Genomic DNA, 17,186 nt, shown 5'->3' on the forward strand with positions numbered 1-17,186 from the left:
AGGCAGCGCCAGGCTGGACCAACCCCCCTGCTCTCCCCACGTCCCCCTCACCAAGCCATTTGTCACCTTTCCAGCCTGTCGGGGCTGTCTGTGTCCCCAGCTGACCTCCCGGAGCCAGCGGCTTCCCAGCTCCGTCCATCCCTTCCCATCCCCGCGGGCACAGGGACACCCGTGGGCTGGGTGGGTTGTTTTTTGGGAAGGAGAGAGCACGTGGGGGGGTTGGTTTGTTGCCCACAGCCCCGTGGGGTGGGTTCTTAATCGAGGTCTCTGTCACCTCTTTTCCAGGAGCACTGCTATTACCATGGGCACGTCCGGGGCTACGGCAGCTCCTGGGTTGTCCTCAGCACCTGCTCAGGAATCAGGTACCTGTGGGGTTGGGGGGGCATGTGGGGCTGACAGAGAGGGGTGGGTCTGGCTGCCCCTGCTCCTCTGCTGGGACCCTTTCTGGGGTCGCTGGAGACTTCTTATAAGGGCATGTAGTGCTAAGGCAAAGGGTCATGGCTTGAAGCTGGAAGAGGGGAGGTTTAGGTGAGATATGAGGAGGGAATTCTTTGCTGTGAGGGTGGTGAGACCCTGGCCCAGGTTGCCCAGAGAAGCTGTGGCTGCCCCATCCCTGGCAGTGTTGAAGGGCAGGTTGGATGGGGCTTGGAGCAGCCTGGGCTGGTGGGAGGTGTCCCTGCCCATGCAGGGGGGGTTGGAACTGGATGATCTTGAAGGCCCCTTCCCACCCAAACTCCATGATTCTATGGCCCTCCCAGAGCAGCACTCATGGTCTTCCAAGCCCAGCTTTAGAAGCTTCATGGGGCTGATTTTCCATTGTTCCCCTTCTCCTGCCCTTCACCCAACCCTGGGGGTTGGCAGGAGGGGGGAGATGCTGTTTTCCTGGCAGCATGAGCTGCCCTCAAGGCAATTCATCTCTGGAGGAGGCGAGACCCTGCACCCCACAGCAGGTACCCCTGAACCCCATTGCAACCACCTGCTGCCAACCATTCAGCTGTTCTGACCCACACAGAGGTTTTCATCTTGGGGACATGAGCTCGTGGGGCTGTACTCACCTCTTGTCACTGCCCCCATCCTGGGTGTGGACCAAGCTGAGGTGCATTGAGCGTGAGGGGCCTCAGCAGGTGCTGAAAGCACCACAGGAGCCATCAGTGTCTTTTCTCCATTGCCAGGGGACTGATAGTGCTGAGCAGCAACCTCAGCTACTACCTGAAGCCCCTGGAGACCCCTCGGGACCCAGGCCACCACCTCATCCACCGAGCAGAGCATTTGCCCATCCAAGGTGGGACCTGTGGCCACGGTGACTTTGGCAGCACCATTGGAGACATCGCTCGGCTCTTCAGGCCCGTCCATCGCCAGGTGAATCCATCCTGGGGTCCATTGCTGGGGGAGAGCTGGGAGTGGGGCTGTCTGCCACCCCTGCTGGGTCCCTGCAGGTCGTGGTGGTGGGGTGTCCATCACCCTGGCTTCTGGGCAGGGTTGTGCAGGCAGGTGGGAACGTCAGGGGTCTGCACGGGCAGCTCACTTGGTTTGAGTGCAGGCAGGAGACAAAGGGAGAAGGTGTGAGTTGGGTTCTGACTGCACTGGAAGTTGTGGGATGCGATGGGAGGTGACACTGGTACTGGAGTCAGTTCTGGGCCCCTCAGGACAAGAGGGACACGGAGGGGCTGGAGTGTGTCCAGAGAAAGGCAAGGGAGCTGGGGAAGGGGCTGGAGCACAAGGGTGAGCAGGAGCAGCTGAGGGAGCTGGGGGTGTCCAGCCTGGAGCAAAGGAGCTGAGGGGAGACCTGCTGGCTCTGCAGCTGCTGAGAGGAGGTTGGAGCCAGGGGGGTCGGGCTCTGCTCCCCAGGAACAAGCCCTGGGACAAGAGGGAACGGCCTCAAGTTGTGCCAGGGGAGGTTTGGATTGGATATTAGAAGAAACTTCTCACTGAAAGGGCTGTCAGGGCCTGGCCCAGGCTGCCCAGGGCAGGGGGGGAGTCCCCATCCCTGGAGGGATTTCAAAGCCATGTGGATAATTTGGACCAACCAAAATGATTTGATGATTGGAATTTGCACTGGAGCCACTCAAATGTTCCTTGTCGTCTTGTGCCTCAGTTTCCCCTCCCAGCTGTCCTTCCTGAGCAGCTCTGCAGTATCTGGGAGGCCTGAGATGCCTGGAGCCATGGGCTGCCCTCCACCCCTCTGAACCTTGCTGTCTGTCTTGCAGATGAAACGAGATGCCTGGAGGACCATGAAGTACATGGAGCTCTTCATTGTTGCTGATCACACACTGGTGAGCGCCGTGCAGGGTGGAAACTTGTCCCCTGCTGAGAAGCTGGGACCCCTCTCTGAACCCCTCCCTTCTTCTGGCTCTTCCTGTGGTGACCCTTCCTCGTTTCTCTGCAGTACAGGAACCAGAACCTCAACCTGGGTCACACCAAGCAGCGCATCGTGGAGATCGCCAACTATGTGGACAAGGTAATGGCTGGTGAGAAGGACCTTGTGGCCACCTCCACCATTCCCAGTGCGTGTAGAACTACGGGAGCTCCAGGACCAGCCTGGTGGTGGCCCTCAGGGGCTGTCCCCATGTCACTAGGGATAGGAGTTTAGGTGGCAGATGCGAGCACGTGGTGGAAAACGCTTTGGCTGAGCTGCAGCAACGAAGCACCTGCTGGGTCTTGCTGGGTGGAGATCAATGGTGGCTTCCTTGACAAAAGTTCAGGTGTTGTCAGCTGGTGGAGGCCCTCGTGCCACCCTGACTGCCTCCTGTACAAGCTTGTGGGTGGACAAGTGTGTCCCTGAGTCACCCAGCTGGAGGTCCAGCACGGGGACCCCCCGGCTGAACAGCGACGGGGCTGGGGGACCAACAGCAGGTGCCAGTCCCCATCCATCCCCCCTTCCTCCCTGCAGTTCTACAGGTCGCTGCACATCAAGGTGGCCCTGATTGGCCTGGAGGTGTGGACGGAGAGGGACCAGTGTGCTGTGACCAGTGATGCCAACGCCACGCTCTGGTCCTTCCTGCAGTGGAAGAAGGCACTGAGGGCGCGCAGGAAACACGACAACGCCCAGCTGCTGACGTGAGCACCCCCCCGGGCACCCACCAGGGATGCTGGGGCCTCCCAGCCCAGCTCGGGGGCTCCAAGCCCCCCCCCGGGTGCTAACTGGCCCTCCCTTCTCCTTCTCGGGCAGAGGGAAGACCTTCAGAGGGACAACCATTGGCATGGCCCCGCTGGAGGGGATGTGTAGCCTGGATAACTCTGGGGGCGTCAGCGTGGTAAGAGGGAGGGGGGTTGGAGGTCCCTGCTGCTCCTTCTCCCAGGCTGGGGGACCCTGGGACCACCTTGGCTTGCTGGGGTTCTTCACCCAGATTCTTGGAGCAGCTGTATGAGGTTGGTCCTGGGGTGCAGCCTGAGAGCAACCAGCCATGCTCGTCGCCCTCTGCCCCTCTCAGGTGTTGGCCGAGCACTAAGGAGGGTGAGAGGGGCTGGTTTTGAGACCTCCCACCCCTGTGCATCCCAGCAGCAGCGTTGGGATCTCCTGTGTTGCTTCTCTCCCTTGTATTGAACAGCTCCTGCTTGTGCTCTGGTTTTTCCCCCTGGATTTGTAGGGTTCATCTCTGCTCCAAGATGACTCTTCTCCTCCTCCTGGTGGGGCGGTGGTGGCCCTGGTGACCCGCGGTGCCCAGGCAGGGGGGTGCTGTGGGGTTACAAGCTTCCTGGGGTTTGGGCTGTGCCTTCCAAGGCCTCATGTTTTCAGCAGTTGGCTCCACCAAAAGAGCTCCCCAACAGTCTCACGAGGGGCTTTTTCAGGACACCAAACCCCACTTCTTCCACGAATCCTCCTCCATCCCTCTCTCCCTTCCTCTCACGGGCTCTGGTTGCCATCCCAGAGATGTTGTGCTCCATTCATCAGCCCAGCCCCATTCCCTGCTGTGGGATCAATCCCTCTCCATCACTCCTGGCTGCTGTGCTGATACATCCCCATTCCCCTGTGCAGGACCACTCGGAGCAGCCTGTTGGAGCAGCTGCCACCAGGGCCCACGAAATTGGCCACAATTTTGGCATGAGCCACGACAGCAGTGGCTGTTGTGTGGAGGCCACCCCGGAGCAAGGAGGCTGTGTCATGGCAGCAGCCACTGGGTAAGTGGTGGTGGGGACAAGACGTGGCCCTTCAACCCCCCCCAGGAGGGTTTGGGTGCTGTTTGGCTGGGGAGTGGGAAGGGATCCTGTCCTGCCAGGCACCACGGTGGGGGCAGTGCCCCAGTTGCAAAGGTGCACTGGCATAGAATCGTGGAATTGCAGAATGGGTTGGGTTGGAGGAGGCCTTAAAGATCATCCAGTTCCAACCCCCCTGCATGGGCAGGGACACCTCCCACCAGCCCAGGCTGCTCCAAGCCCCATCCAACCTGCCCTTCAACACTGCCAGGGATGGGGCAGCCACAGCTTCTCTGGGCAACCTGGGCCAGGCTCTCACCACCCTCACAGCAAAGAGTTTCTTCCCCATGTCCAACCTAAATCTCCCTCTTCCAGTTTTAATCCATCCCCCTTGTCCTCACTCCCTGCCCTTGTCCCAAGCCCCTCCCCAGCTTTCCTGGAGCCCCTTCAGGCACTGGAAGGTGCTCTAAGGTCTCTCTGGAGCCTTCTCTTCTCCAGGCTGAACACCCCAACTCTCCCAGCCTGTCTGCAGAGCAGAGCTGCTCCAGCCCTGGGAGCACCTCCATGGCCCTTGCATTACAGGGCTCCAAGGCACTTCCCTGTGCTAACCCAGAGTTCAGCCCAGTGAAATTATTCTTTATTCTAAGGTCAGAAGGACCAAGGGCTGCCCAGTCCCTGGTCATGCTGGTGGGGACTCTTGGCACCACGGGGCTGCAGTGGGGTGAGCTCACATCCCTCCCCCCAGCTCCACTAAATCTGGATGTGGGATGCTCCAGAGTGACACTCATTAGATCCACACACTCTGCCATCCCTCCAGGCTTTGTTTTCCTTTACTTTTACCCTTTAATTCAGCCCAAATCCTTAGGAATTTCAGCTGTTTGGTGCCTCTTCCCCTTCCAAGGTCCTTCTCCCATTGGGTTTTCCAGCTCCTGATAATACCCTCATCCCAGATTTCCCTGCACTGTAGAAAATTAGCTGTTCATTCTCATGATTTGAACCCACCAGCTCTTCCAATGAATAAATTACTACATAAAAACCCAGGGGGTGCTGTCAGGGGCTGCTTTCCCGTGTCTCCCAGGGCCACCAAACCATGGCACTGACCCCCTGGGGTTTAATCTCTGCTTGGGTGGATTGTGGTGGGGAGAAGAACCAGCTTGCCAGGACGAGGAAGTCGTGCACTTCTTCGTTCAGTCCCTCTAATAATTATTACTAATTAATTAACCTGCCCCCACCCACCAGAGCTGGTGCAAAACAAGAGCAGCTGCTGGAGCTCAGCTGTGTCCCTTGCTCACCCCTGGAGGCAAAGATTTTCGAGGTGACTCCTCCCTTCTTCCTTCTCATTTTTGCTGAGATATTGGTTTCCCCTCATGGGCAGGAAACACATTTTTGACTCTCTTCAACCTGTCCCCACTGACACGTTCAGGTACCAGTTCATGGGTGTATTTATTTGCTCACCCTCCCCTGACTCTCGTGGACTTGCAGCTTTCCCTGCAGCTCAAGATATTTCCCCCCAGACTTCAAAATGACTCTCAGGAAAAAAATCCCTCCGTGTCACCTCAGAAACGAGATGTCCTCCTGTAAAATACAGTTGTTTTTGAAGTGACAGGAGGAAATGAAACCAGGGCTGAAGCAGAGGGTGGTGCACAGCTCTTCCTCTCTGCTTCCTCCTTCTCCTTTCGTACACGACACAAAACCCCACCAACTTCTGCAAAATGACTGAGGAACCACCCTCAGAGCTTCTCTAGAAAACCCCTGTTTCTCTCCAGCTCCTTGAGGGAAAAGGAAAGAGAAATGGTATTTTCATTGATTTCTTGCCACTCAGGCCTCATGGGTGATGTAATATGAGTTGTTTTGTGGGCTTTGTTGGGTTTTCCCCCATTTTTCTTTATTTGTGCAGAGGGTTTTCCTCCATCTCAGCCTCAGGGGTATTTAAATAGCCCCCACATGGGTGTTTCCCAGCAGCAGGCACATATTTAGCACATCCTCAGTAGTCACAGTGGATGTGGAGGCCCACCCTGTGGTTAGGAGCTCGGTGGGGTCCCAGGTGCAGGGGACCAAGGCACAGAGGTGACACCCACACCAGCATCAACCTGGCAGAGCCTGCAGGCAGTGGGTGCTCCATAGGCTTGGAGGTTCACACCATGGAGGTCTCCAGTCTCTCAAGAAGCTTCTTACTGGAGGGTTGATGGTGGCTCTTCTTGTTCATCCCATTGTGGAACATCATGGAATGACAATTTGAGTGGCCCAAGAATATTCGGGTTCCTTGTGGTGTCACTTGGTTGCTGGTCAGTTGTGTGAGCTGGGGTGGGGAGGTGTTGATGGTCTTGGTGTGTCTGGCTGATGGTGACATCTGCTCTTGGAAGGGTTTGTGCCACTTGGCCCGTGTCCTTATTTCCCAGCTCTGACTGTGGTTTTCCACCTTCTCCTGGCCCCGATCGCCCCGGTTCCCATCCCTCCCCATCTGTCCCCTGAGCAGACACCCCTTCCCCCGCGTGTTCAGCTCCTGCAGCAAGAGGCAGCTGGAGAACTACTTCCAGAAGGGAGGTGGCATGTGTCTCTTCAACCTGCCCGACACCAAGGACCTGGTGGTGGGAAGGAAATGTGGCAATGGCTTTCTGGAGGAAGGAGAAGACTGCGACTGCGGGGAGGTGGAGGTACAGTGCTGGGTGCTGCCTCCTTTGCCCAGCTCAGCTGAGCTGCTGGGTGGCAGGAGGGTGGACCATGTGGAGAGGGGTTGCTGATCACCACAGGGACTCCATCCCAGGGGGCTCTTCCCAGTCCCACGTTCCTAAATCCATTTAATCATAGAATCGCAGAATCCCACACTGGTTTGGGTTGGAAGGGACCTTCAAGATCATCCAGTTCCACCCCCCTGCATGGGCAGGGACACCTCCCACCAGCCCAGGCTGCTCCAAGCCCCATCCAACCTGCCCTTCAACACTGCCAGGGATGGGGCAGCCACAGCTTCCCTGGGCAGCCTGGGCCAGGGTCTCCCCACCCTCACAGCCCAGAATTTCTCCCTAATACCTCACATCAATCTCCCCTCTTTCAGTTTGAAGCCCCTTTGTCCTATCACTCTACATGCCCATGTCAAAAGTCCCTCTGGGCCTGGTTTCCTTCTTGGCTTTGCCCTCATGTGCTCAGGTCTTCCTCAACTCTCCCAGTGCCTCAGTTTCCCTGTGGGCAAAACGAGAAGAGTGAGGTGGTGGTAGGTGGAGAAGAGGCTGGGGGCAGCAATAGGGAAGGAATGGACTCAACTGACCATGGTGGTGTCTTCTTCTCCCCATGCAGGAGTGCACCAACCCGTGCTGCAATGCCCACAACTGCACCCTGAAGGCAGGGGCTCAGTGTGCCCATGGTGACTGCTGCCAGAACTGCAAGGTAAGGTCCCCACTGTGTCCCCCACCCTCTCCACCCACGGGCCAGGCAGTGGATACAGCCCCCACCATTCCCTTGGGACTCCTATCCAGAAGGTCAAACCCCACATGAGGAAGGTTATGCCTAAACTTGTGTCTTGTGGGAGAGTCTCTGCTGGCTGCTTTGATCTCCTGACTTGATGACCTTCACATCTCCCTTCCAACCCCTATGATTCTTTGTGGCTCTGCTCCAGCCCAGGAATTTGGCTTCACACCCTGACAGCCCCAAAGAGGACATTATAGATAGTTGATGGCCCCAAGATGTCCCAGGAGGCAGCAGCCATCCTGGCTCAACCCCTTTTCTGCTGCCCAGTGCTGATGTTTCTCCTTCCTCATGTGGCAGCTGAAGGTGGCTGGGACCATCTGCAGGGAAGCAGCAGGATCCTGTGACCTCCCTGAGTACTGCACGGGTGCCTCAGCCTACTGCCCTGCCAATGTCTACCTGCTGGATGGCTCATCCTGTGCCTATGGAGAGGCTTACTGCAATGATGGGATGTGCATGACCCACCACCAGCAGTGTGTCCAGCTCTGGGGACCAGGTGAGTCCCACCAGCCCCAGACCTACCTCCTTGGACCCTTCTTCAGAGCAGGAAAGGACGTTGGGTCTCAGTGTTGTGTCTGCACCTAAAAGGAGTGGCTGAGAAAGCTGGGGGTGTCCAGCCTGGAGCAAAGGAGGCTGAGGGGAGACCTGCTGGCTCTGCAGCTGCCTGAGAGGAGGTTGGAGCCAGGGGGGTGCCAAGTTATAAGCAACAGAACAAGAGGAAATGGCCTCAAATTGCACCAGGGAGGTTTCGATTGCATATGAGGAACCATTTCTTCCTGGAAAGGGCTGTCAGGCCCTGGCCCTGGGCAGGGGTGGAATCCCCATCCCTGGAGGGGTTTCCAAGCCCTGTAGATGTGGTGCTGAGGGACATGGAGCAGTGGTGGCCTTGGCAGGGCTGGGGGAAGGGTTGGACTTGATGGTTTTCAAATGCTTTTGCGACCAAAGTGGTTCTGGTTTGTATGTTGTGCGGCGGTTCCTCCTGGAGCATCCAGCTGCTGCTCCCTCTTCCAGCATTTCTCCCTGCTGGCTCCTCGTCCCATATCACACATGGGACCCTTCCTCCCACCCTGCAGGTGCCTGGCCAGCCCCAGATGCCTGTTTCCAGGACGTGAACATGGCTGGCAACACCTACGGCAACTGCGGCAAGGACAGCCAAGGGCGCTACGTGAAGTGTGACAAGAGGTGGGTGCAGCCCTGGGTGCCCCATCTCCTCCTCCCAGCTTCCCCCTGCCCACCCCTGTCCTGTGACTGGTCCTACTCCAGCCTTCTGGCATCACCCCTCAGGCCAGCTCCGTTCTGGACTGGAGGAAGCCAGTAGGTCCTTCCTCCTGAGCTCAGTCCCTGCTGCTATGGGGAGGTTGTCCCACCGTGCATCACCTCCCAGCCCAGCCTGAAGGGAAAACCACAGCCAGGCTCAGCAGGAGGTGCTCTTTGGGGAGCATTTCCCCTCCAGTATCCCCAGTCAGACCAGGGATGTTAGAGGGACCCTCCCTGCCTGTTCACTCTAGCATTTCTCTGTCTGGTCCATGATGTATCTAAGACCTTTCTGCACCTGCTGAGCCTCTCCCACCACAACCCCCCCATGGCCATAAATTCAGAGGGAGGTGAGACAGGGTGGGTGGGGTGGCTGGTACCCTCACCTTGGCTGTTGGCCTGCTCCTAGGGATGCAATGTGTGGCAAGATCCAGTGCCAGAGCTCAGCCAAGAAGCCCCAGGGGACCAACACTGTCTCCATTGACACCACCATCCGCTTCAACGGGCGGGAGGTGAAGTGCCGGGGCACCTACATGTACACTGCCAAGGATGATGAAGATGACCTCTCTGACCCTGGGCTGGTGATGACAGGGACAAAATGTGGAGATGGGATGGTGAGTACTTTTTCCTGGGGCTCGGGCCTCCTCCAGGAGATCATCTCCTGGGCTCTTGTCCCAGCTCTACTGGAGGTGTTGGCTCTTTCCCGTGTTGCATCCAGGCCGCGGGATGTGGTTCCCACACCTGCAGACATTCCCCTGGTGACATCTCAACCAGGGCATTTCTAGACATTGCTCCACACCAGATGCAGGTGTGTCAGCCACCACACCCTCTCCTTGGCCTCCATGCTTTTTTTAGTGATTTAATGCCTAGAAGAACAACCCCAACGAGAGTTGCATGTCCCAGGACACGATGGGTGAAGCTTCTTCCCATGTGTAAAGTGTTTCCCAGGGGGAATGTCAGGAATAACACAACAGACCCAAACAGATGCTGCTGTAGGTTATTTTTACAGCCTCTGCATCTCCAAGTACTTTACAGACCAAGCTGAGAAAAGGGGTAGTAGAAAACACAGTAGAAGGATGGATGCCACTCAGAGCTGGTTGGGGAGATACAGCCTTTGCTGCTTGGCATTTTAATGGTGACATTTTCATCCCAGTTTGGGATGGAAGGCCAAAATGTTGAGATTTCCCTGAGGAGGGATGCCTGGTTTTGAAATCCAGTCTCGTTGGGTTTGGTGGGTGCATTTTAGGGCCAGATGGGGAATGGTTTGTCCAGGAGCTGCCAGGTGGGTTGTCAGGGGAAGGGGATGGGAGTGGTGGTGGGTGGTCTCTGCTGAGCCATCCTGGCTCAGGGGGTGGCAGAGGTTTCTTGGGCTGTGCTGAAAATCAGAGTGAAATGGCTTTAAACTGGAAAAAGGTAGATTTAGGTGAGACATGAGGAAGAAATTCTGGGCTGTGAGGGTGGTGAGAGCCTGGCCCAGGTTGCCCAGGGAAGCTGTGGTTGCCCCATCCCTGGCAGTGTTGAAGGGCAGGTTGGATGGGGCTTGGAGCAGCCTGGGCTGGTGGGAGGTGTCCCTGCCCATGCAGGGGGTTGGAACTGGATGATCTTATAGCGTCATAGAATCATAGAATCATCCTGGTTGGAAGGGACCTTGAAGATCAGCAAGTCCAACCATAAATAATAAATAATCTCTAAGGTCCTTCCATCCCAAACCAATGTGGGATTCTGTGATTCTATGAAATGCATTGACCTGCAACACCAGGATGTAGCCAATCTACATTTTCCAGTGGAAAACATCCTTCCAGAGGACTCCCATCTGTGAAGCCAGAGGGTTGCTGTCCCCCCTCTCTGTGTGTTTCCCTAACCTCAGGTTCTTGGCTCTCTCTCAGGTTTGCAAAGACCGACGGTGCCAAAATGCCTCCCTTTTTGAGCTGGAAAAGTGTGTTTCCCAGTGCAACGGCCATGGGGTGAGTTCCTGCCCGTGACCCACAGCAAGCTCCTGAGATGAGCACAGACTCTTCAGCAAAACCAAGTTTCTCCCACAGGGATGAGCTTTGCAACACTGTGGGCATCTGCTTTCCATAAATCTCACGTGCCTCAGCTAGGGCTGGGACTGAGCTGAGCTCTTTGTGTCCCCGTGGCCAAGTGAGAGGAAGAAGATCATGCATGATGTCAGGACCATCTGCAAAACTTGGATCAGGGTCCAGCTGGAGCTTGGAGAGTGTTTAGAGCTCAGTGCAGGTGCCTGTTCCCTCTGAGGGCAAAGTAAGAGTCAGACACACAATTGGGACTGCAAAAAGGCAGGGGTTCAGCAAATAGAAAGAGTCATCTCCTCCAAAGCTTAAAGGCTGCAAAACTTTGGCCTCTGTGGAACACGAACCCTGGTCAGATAAAGCAACAACAAGACTATGGTTTAAGGGGAAGATCCCAAGGGGAAGATGTTTGACAAACTTCTGGCCTAATGCAAAGTATTCAGGGCATCAGGCTTGTCTAGGTAAGCGAGGTGAAAACTGAGTGTGTAGGACACCTGCCTTCAAGGCAAAGAGAAGGGGGAGAAAAGCATCAGCAAGAAAATATCTCTGCACGTTGCAAACACACTGGAAGGCAACACACGTGATCCCAGTGATGTCTGGGGACAAATTGTTTAGCAGGGCCTGTAGTGATAGGACAAGGGGTGATGGTTTTAAACTCCAAGAGTGGGGATTCAGACTAGATGTTACATAGAGAGTTTTTACACTGAGGGTGGTGAGACCCTGGCCCAGGTTGCCCAGAGAAGCTGTGGCTGCCCCATCCCTGGCAGTGTTGAAGGGCAGGTTGGATGGAGCCTGGAGCAACCTGGGCTGGTGGGAGGTGTCCCTGCCCATGCAGGGGGATGGAACTGGATGAGCTTTAAGGTCCCTTCAACCCAAACTATTCTGTGGTTCTACATTCAAGGAGTGAATATTGGCAGGGTTTTAAGTTCCTTCAGCTTTGACTCCTGCCATTGTCCATCTTCTCTCATCCCCACCGTGCAGACCATGGTTTCCATACATCCCTTGTGGTCTCCAGCCCTCCTTCTCTCTCTTCAGGTCTGCAACAGCAACAAGAACTGCCACTGTGATGCTGGCTGGGCTCCCCCATACTGTGAGAAGCCAGGCCTGGGTGGCAGCGTGGACAGCGGCCCCGTGCAGCGCGACAGTGAGTCCTGACTTCTTGTCCAGTGCCTCCTGATGCTGGTGGGGCTGGAGCACTGCCATGAGGAGTGGGAGATGGGTGATAGAGCTGCTGACAGCTCTGCTCCCAGATGGGTTGGGTCTGTTCAGGAAGACTCACAAGTGTGTGCCCAGCTCTGATTGCTTGGTTGCCACCCGTTTCCATCAGAGCCCACCAGGTGGTACCGCTCCCTCTTTGGAGGTGTGACCAGCAATGATGTCTCCAGCCTGGGTGGTCAGGAATGGGCCAGAGGCTGATGGCTCTTCCAACCCCACACGTCCTTGTGCTTTTCCCTGGCAGATCATGAAGCCATTGTCATGACCCTCCTGCTCATCTTCCTGCTCTTCCTCCCGGCCCTGATGATGAGCACCTACTGTTGGTACCGGCGGGAGAACTCGCTCCTGAATAAATGGATAAAGGAGATGAGGAGGAGGAGCCAGGAGGCATATAGGTGGGTAGTGGGGCCTAAATCCTTTCTCTCTTGCAGACCTGAAATTTTTTTCTCTGTGAGACCCTGAAAAATGTTCTTGCCACCAGAAGCATCTGGCCTGGTAGGGATAGTTCAGAGGGAGCTAGTGGTGCACAGGGACTGTGTCACACTGTGTGAGACCTGGTTGAAATATGAAGCCCTCACTCCTGGGACAACCTGAGGCTCTCAGCTCTCTCCTGAGCAGAGGACAGGAATAGTCTGTTGGAGAGGACAACCCCAGAAAGTGAGGATGAAGGCGGGCTGGTACAGAGGAGCTTTCTCACCACCTTCTCCTAGCAGGCTGCAAAAGCTGGCAGGGCTCTAACGTAGCTCTGGATGTAGGTGCTCTCTTTATTTCCCCTCCCAGCAGAGGTGCAGGCACACACGTGCCTCACCCCCCTGAAATCATTTGAGAAAAAACCAACCCAGAACCAACCAACCTACTTCATTACCCTCCTTATCTCAAGACAGACTTGCTCTCCCAGCAGTGCAAGACTGGTAACGACCTGTTAATGGAGACAGGACCTCCCTGAGTTGCAGAATTTTGGGAGGCAGCTGTTCCAACAGTGGTTGGTTGCTTTATTTTGCCATCTGTGATTTATGTCTGTGATCCTGGGCAGGAGCAAAACCATCAGTCGGAAATCGACCAGTGGCCATCCCAAAGCTGCTTTCACCCTGAGGAACATGTCCACCTCCAGCCACACAAATAAAGTGAGTGAATTATTCACCTCCCAGGTTTGCTTTCCCTCCCTGGGACCTGCTGCTCGTGGGTGGTCACATCTCCCTCTAGCAACTGGGCAACTGGTTTTGTGTTGTGTCTACACGGTGAGTCCTTGGTCAGTAGAACGTGTCCCTCATAAAAGTGGCTCCCTTGAGCTCTGCTCAGAAACACCCCAGTGATTGCCAGGAGCCTCTGCTGGGAAATTGCCCATCAGCACAGCAAAGCTCTGCAGTCCCTTGGGTGACTTTGTGCTGGGTCTCCAGGGGACTGGATGCTGAAGGGGTCTACAGGAAAGCTGGGGAGGGGCTTTTTACAAGGGGTAATAGATTAAAACTGAAAGAGGGGAGATTTAGGTGAGACACAAGGAGGAAATTCTTCTCTGTGAGGGTGGTGAGACCCTGGCCCAGGTTGCCCAGAGAAGCTGTGGCTGCCCCATCCCTGGCAGTGTTGAAGGGCAGGTTGGATGGGGCTTGGAGCAACCTGGGCTGGTGGGAGGTGTCCCTGCCCATGCAGGGGGGCTGGAACTGCATGATCTTAAAGGTCCCTTCCAACCTAAACCATTCTAGGATTCTATAATTCTGATTTTGCTGCTGGTTGTGTCAGCTCTGGTGACCTTGAGATGAATAAGCCTTGGGCTGCCTGTAGGTAGAAAGTGATGGAGTTTTTTTGAGCATGGCCAAGGTGCTTGAGCTGGAGGCAGAAGGGATGGTGTCCCCATGTAGGTAAGTCAGCCTGGTGGCAGGCTGGTATGGATTCATGAGGGCTGGCCCTTCTCCAGGCCTCCTGAGCCCATCATCCCTGTGTGCTCTCCTGTGGGCAGGGAGGAGCAAAATGTGCTCAGCTTGTGGGTGGGATGGTAAAAGTGGTGGTCCCAGGAGGTGGAATAAATACCCAATGCTCCTCCTGTAGCTCCCAAGCACTGAGACCTTGAAGGGACATCATCCCTTTAAACCCACCTAAGAACTTTCTCCACACTTCTGCTTCTCTCATCCCTGCAGGCCCCTCGAGCTGCGTTTCCCCCCAAGCCCAGTGCTCACCCTCCTGGCTCCCAGCCTGTCAACGTTGTCCACCCTCTTCGCCCGGCTCCCCACTCCATCCCCCCTCGCCCAAGAGAGCCCAAACCAGCCAGGCCACCTCCACCAGTCAGCAAATCACCCAGGGTCCCCACCAAAACTCTGGTCTCCCAGGCTAAGCTGCCACCTCCGAGGAAGCCTCTTCCCTGCAGCCCTGTGAGGACCCCCCTGGTGAGTTTTCCTGGCTGGATGTGCTTTCCTGACTCCTAGAAATGCTCTGGGGTTTGGCTCTTTTGGGTTGGGCACTGCCAAGGAGCTCTCACATCAGCTTGAGGGATGAATCTGTTGCCGTGGGGAAGAAAGGTCATTAGATAATGAGGCTGTTTTGAGGCAGTTTGGGTGTTGAATGCTTTGAGCATCTCAGCTCAGCAGCAGGAGGAGGGAGGTTTGTAGGAGGACGTAGGATGCTCCTCTAAGGATGTCCCCTCTTCCCATACACCTTGTGATTCCCAGGTTGTCCCAAAGCATCAGCCTCCCCGTCGTCCACTGCCTGGAACTCCTCTTCTGGCCAAAGAGGTGCCTCCTGCACATGGACAGACCCTGCTGGTCATGGTCCCTCCTACCAACTTCAAGGCATCGGGTACCAGTGCCATGAGCCACCCCAGGAGGCCGTTGAAGTAAGTTGAGAGGGGAGCTGAGACACTGCCCACCACTGCTGGGGTCCTGCAGGGTCTTGTGTGTCACATCTGGCTGGGACAACCCAAATGGGGTTCTCTTATGGCTGCTGAGGAGCAGGAGGAATGTTCTCTGCTCTGGGCTGTGCTGGTCTGTGCCCCCTGATGTAGCTAGAGAGGAGCTTGAAGCCCACCAGCCTGGAGGTCCCTAAGCTTGCAGGCCTTTTGGGATCTTTGGTATGGGGCATGAGGGGCAGCAGCAACAGGCAGAAAGGAAATCAGAAGGTGTCCCAAGTCCTGCTCCCTGAGGAGCAACCACAACCAAAGCTTTTGTTAGATGGGGACTTCACATACGTGAGCAACCCTGTTCCCCTGCTCCTCCTGGCACGGTGCAGAAGAACAGGCTGCTCACCAGAGCAAAGTACTGGTGGGGATCTGGGCTCTGCCCCTGGCAGGAGCCCAGAGGTTTGGGCTGAAGGGATGACTAAGGTTGGGACTTGGGGTCTCATGGGGTCCTGCTGGGTTAAGGGAGATGCCATCCTTTGGTGGGTGCACGTGGCCACTTGTCCCACAGCATGGAAGGGGCTGTTGGGGAGCTGCTGGGGAGAGTGGAGTGAAGGGATGGACACTGATGCTCTCTTTCATCTCTCCTCCCTACAGACCCATGCCACCTCAAAGGTGAGTCCCAGACACCATGAAGGACCTGGGGTGGAATCTCTTTGCTGTGTGGGGGTGGCCTTTTGTTAAGCTCTGGGCTTAGGGTGAACCTCAGGAGGCTGAGGGTTAAATGTCCCCCTTCCCAGAGGCTTTTAGATGAGCAGGACATAGCCCCTCTGGGTGCCCAAACAATAGGAGAGCTTGGGCACTCGTGTCCAAGGGAATGGAGGGCATGGACTTGCCAGTTTGGAGCTGGGAGATTCAGCCCAAGACCTTCACAATATCACTGCCACCTTCAGCTCTTGCTCAACCCTCTGGAAACAGGCCAAAGGAGCCTTAGGGCTTGCATCTGCTCCTGCTGGCCAGGCTGGTGGGCCACATTGAACCATGGAGAGAAGGCACCATCAGGGGCTGAAGTTGGCCCTCATCCACACACTGTCTGCTTTGCTAATTACTGCTTTGACCTTCTTGGGCTATTTTTGGTTCCTGTGTCTTTGTAGTTGTCACCACAAGGAGGCTGAATATGCCCCAACATTTCTCAGTGTAACTCAACCCCTGTAGCTCATCTCTCCTAGTAGGCAGGACAGGCCTTTCTGTGGTGCCAGAAGGTTTTGGCAGGTCCCAGCAGCCCAACTTGGCTCCCTCCCCAAACTCCCTTGTTCTCCAGGAGCAAGTCCTTGGTCATCATCTCTTTAAATGGTGCCCATGTCAGAAATTGCTGACAGGCACTTGTGGCAGGAAGCAGGACATGCCTGTGTCCTGGTCTGGAATCATTCCTTGACACCTCCAACATGCAAGGAGAAGGCCAGAGACCTGTTGGTTTTTCCTGGATGGATGAGGTGACAGGTTTCATGAATTCCCAGGGTGGACTGTAGGTTCCATATCTGGTTGGTTGGTTTGCTGATGTCTCTTGGTAGTGCACGAAGCATCTTGGCTTTGTCTTGGAAAGCCAAGATCAGTTACCCCCTGGGGACATCACCCCTGCAGCTGGTGGGCTCCCCATTCACACTGCTGGTTTCTGCCCAGTGCCACCTCATGCTGTGGTGGGCTCTGCATTCCATCAGGGTCTTGAGGTTCTGCACTGAAGGAAAACACCTCAAAGTGGTAAGATTTGGGCTTGTATCTTTGAGACAGGACATGGGTGACCAAGGCAGTCCCAGGGCCAGCAGCTGCTCTGTCTTCCCCCAGCCATGGAGGGAGGGTTGTGGTGGATGCTTGGTCTCTGAACTTGAATGAGTTGTCTCCTTTCTCCTCACTCCAGGCCAGTCCCAGCCATCAAAGTCCAATCAACCTCATTCCCCTTGAAGAAGTGACAAACCAAGGACACCTTAGGACCACCTTTCCTGAGCTGGCTCTCCTGATTTGCACTGCTGCTGGCACCAGGGGACATCCCTTCCTCTCTTCTTTTACTTGTCTTTTGATACCAGAGGACTATTTTTATAAGACAGAAGATGCATCCAGCACAAAAACTGGTGGTGGGGGGAGGGAGAGGGGAAATTGGGTACCATGACATAACTAAGGGCTGTGGTGGGTTGGTGGTGGGGTTGCCACGATGGAGACTCCACCAGAGCTCCTGGCATCACTTCCTGGCCAGTTTATCCCCCAGCTTTATTTCC

At 55.8% G+C, this 17,186-nt stretch overlaps 1 protein-coding gene across 1 annotated transcript in view; it reads left to right on the plus strand.

The window, feature by feature from the left end:
• LOC104398090 (disintegrin and metalloproteinase domain-containing protein 33-like) overlaps positions 1-16,883 on the plus strand; it is a 31,948-nt gene extending 15,065 nt beyond the window's left edge. Inside the window, exons 5-24 of the mRNA XM_010008133.1 lie at positions 286-362; positions 1,173-1,359; positions 2,208-2,273; positions 2,387-2,458; positions 2,891-3,057; positions 3,170-3,254; positions 3,977-4,119; positions 6,611-6,788; positions 7,426-7,515; positions 7,894-8,089; positions 8,667-8,775; positions 9,257-9,461; positions 10,734-10,811; positions 11,913-12,021; positions 12,337-12,487; positions 13,126-13,216; positions 14,225-14,470; positions 14,753-14,916; positions 15,574-15,591; positions 16,832-16,883. Of these exons, the coding sequence (XP_010006435.1) occupies positions 286-362; positions 1,173-1,359; positions 2,208-2,273; positions 2,387-2,458; positions 2,891-3,057; positions 3,170-3,254; positions 3,977-4,119; positions 6,611-6,788; positions 7,426-7,515; positions 7,894-8,089; positions 8,667-8,775; positions 9,257-9,461; positions 10,734-10,811; positions 11,913-12,021; positions 12,337-12,487; positions 13,126-13,216; positions 14,225-14,470; positions 14,753-14,916; positions 15,574-15,591; positions 16,832-16,883 (2,484 nt within the window). The remainder of the gene's footprint in view (positions 1-285; positions 363-1,172; positions 1,360-2,207; positions 2,274-2,386; positions 2,459-2,890; positions 3,058-3,169; positions 3,255-3,976; positions 4,120-6,610; positions 6,789-7,425; positions 7,516-7,893; positions 8,090-8,666; positions 8,776-9,256; positions 9,462-10,733; positions 10,812-11,912; positions 12,022-12,336; positions 12,488-13,125; positions 13,217-14,224; positions 14,471-14,752; positions 14,917-15,573; positions 15,592-16,831) is intronic.
• The last annotated feature ends 303 nt before the right edge of the window (positions 16,884-17,186 follow it).

The sequence above is a fragment of the Chaetura pelagica genome, unplaced genomic scaffold (genome assembly GCF_000747805.2).
Source record: "Chaetura pelagica isolate M959 unplaced genomic scaffold, ChaPel_1.0 scaffold352, whole genome shotgun sequence".
NCBI classification, from domain to species: Eukaryota; Metazoa; Chordata; class Aves; order Apodiformes; family Apodidae; genus Chaetura; species Chaetura pelagica.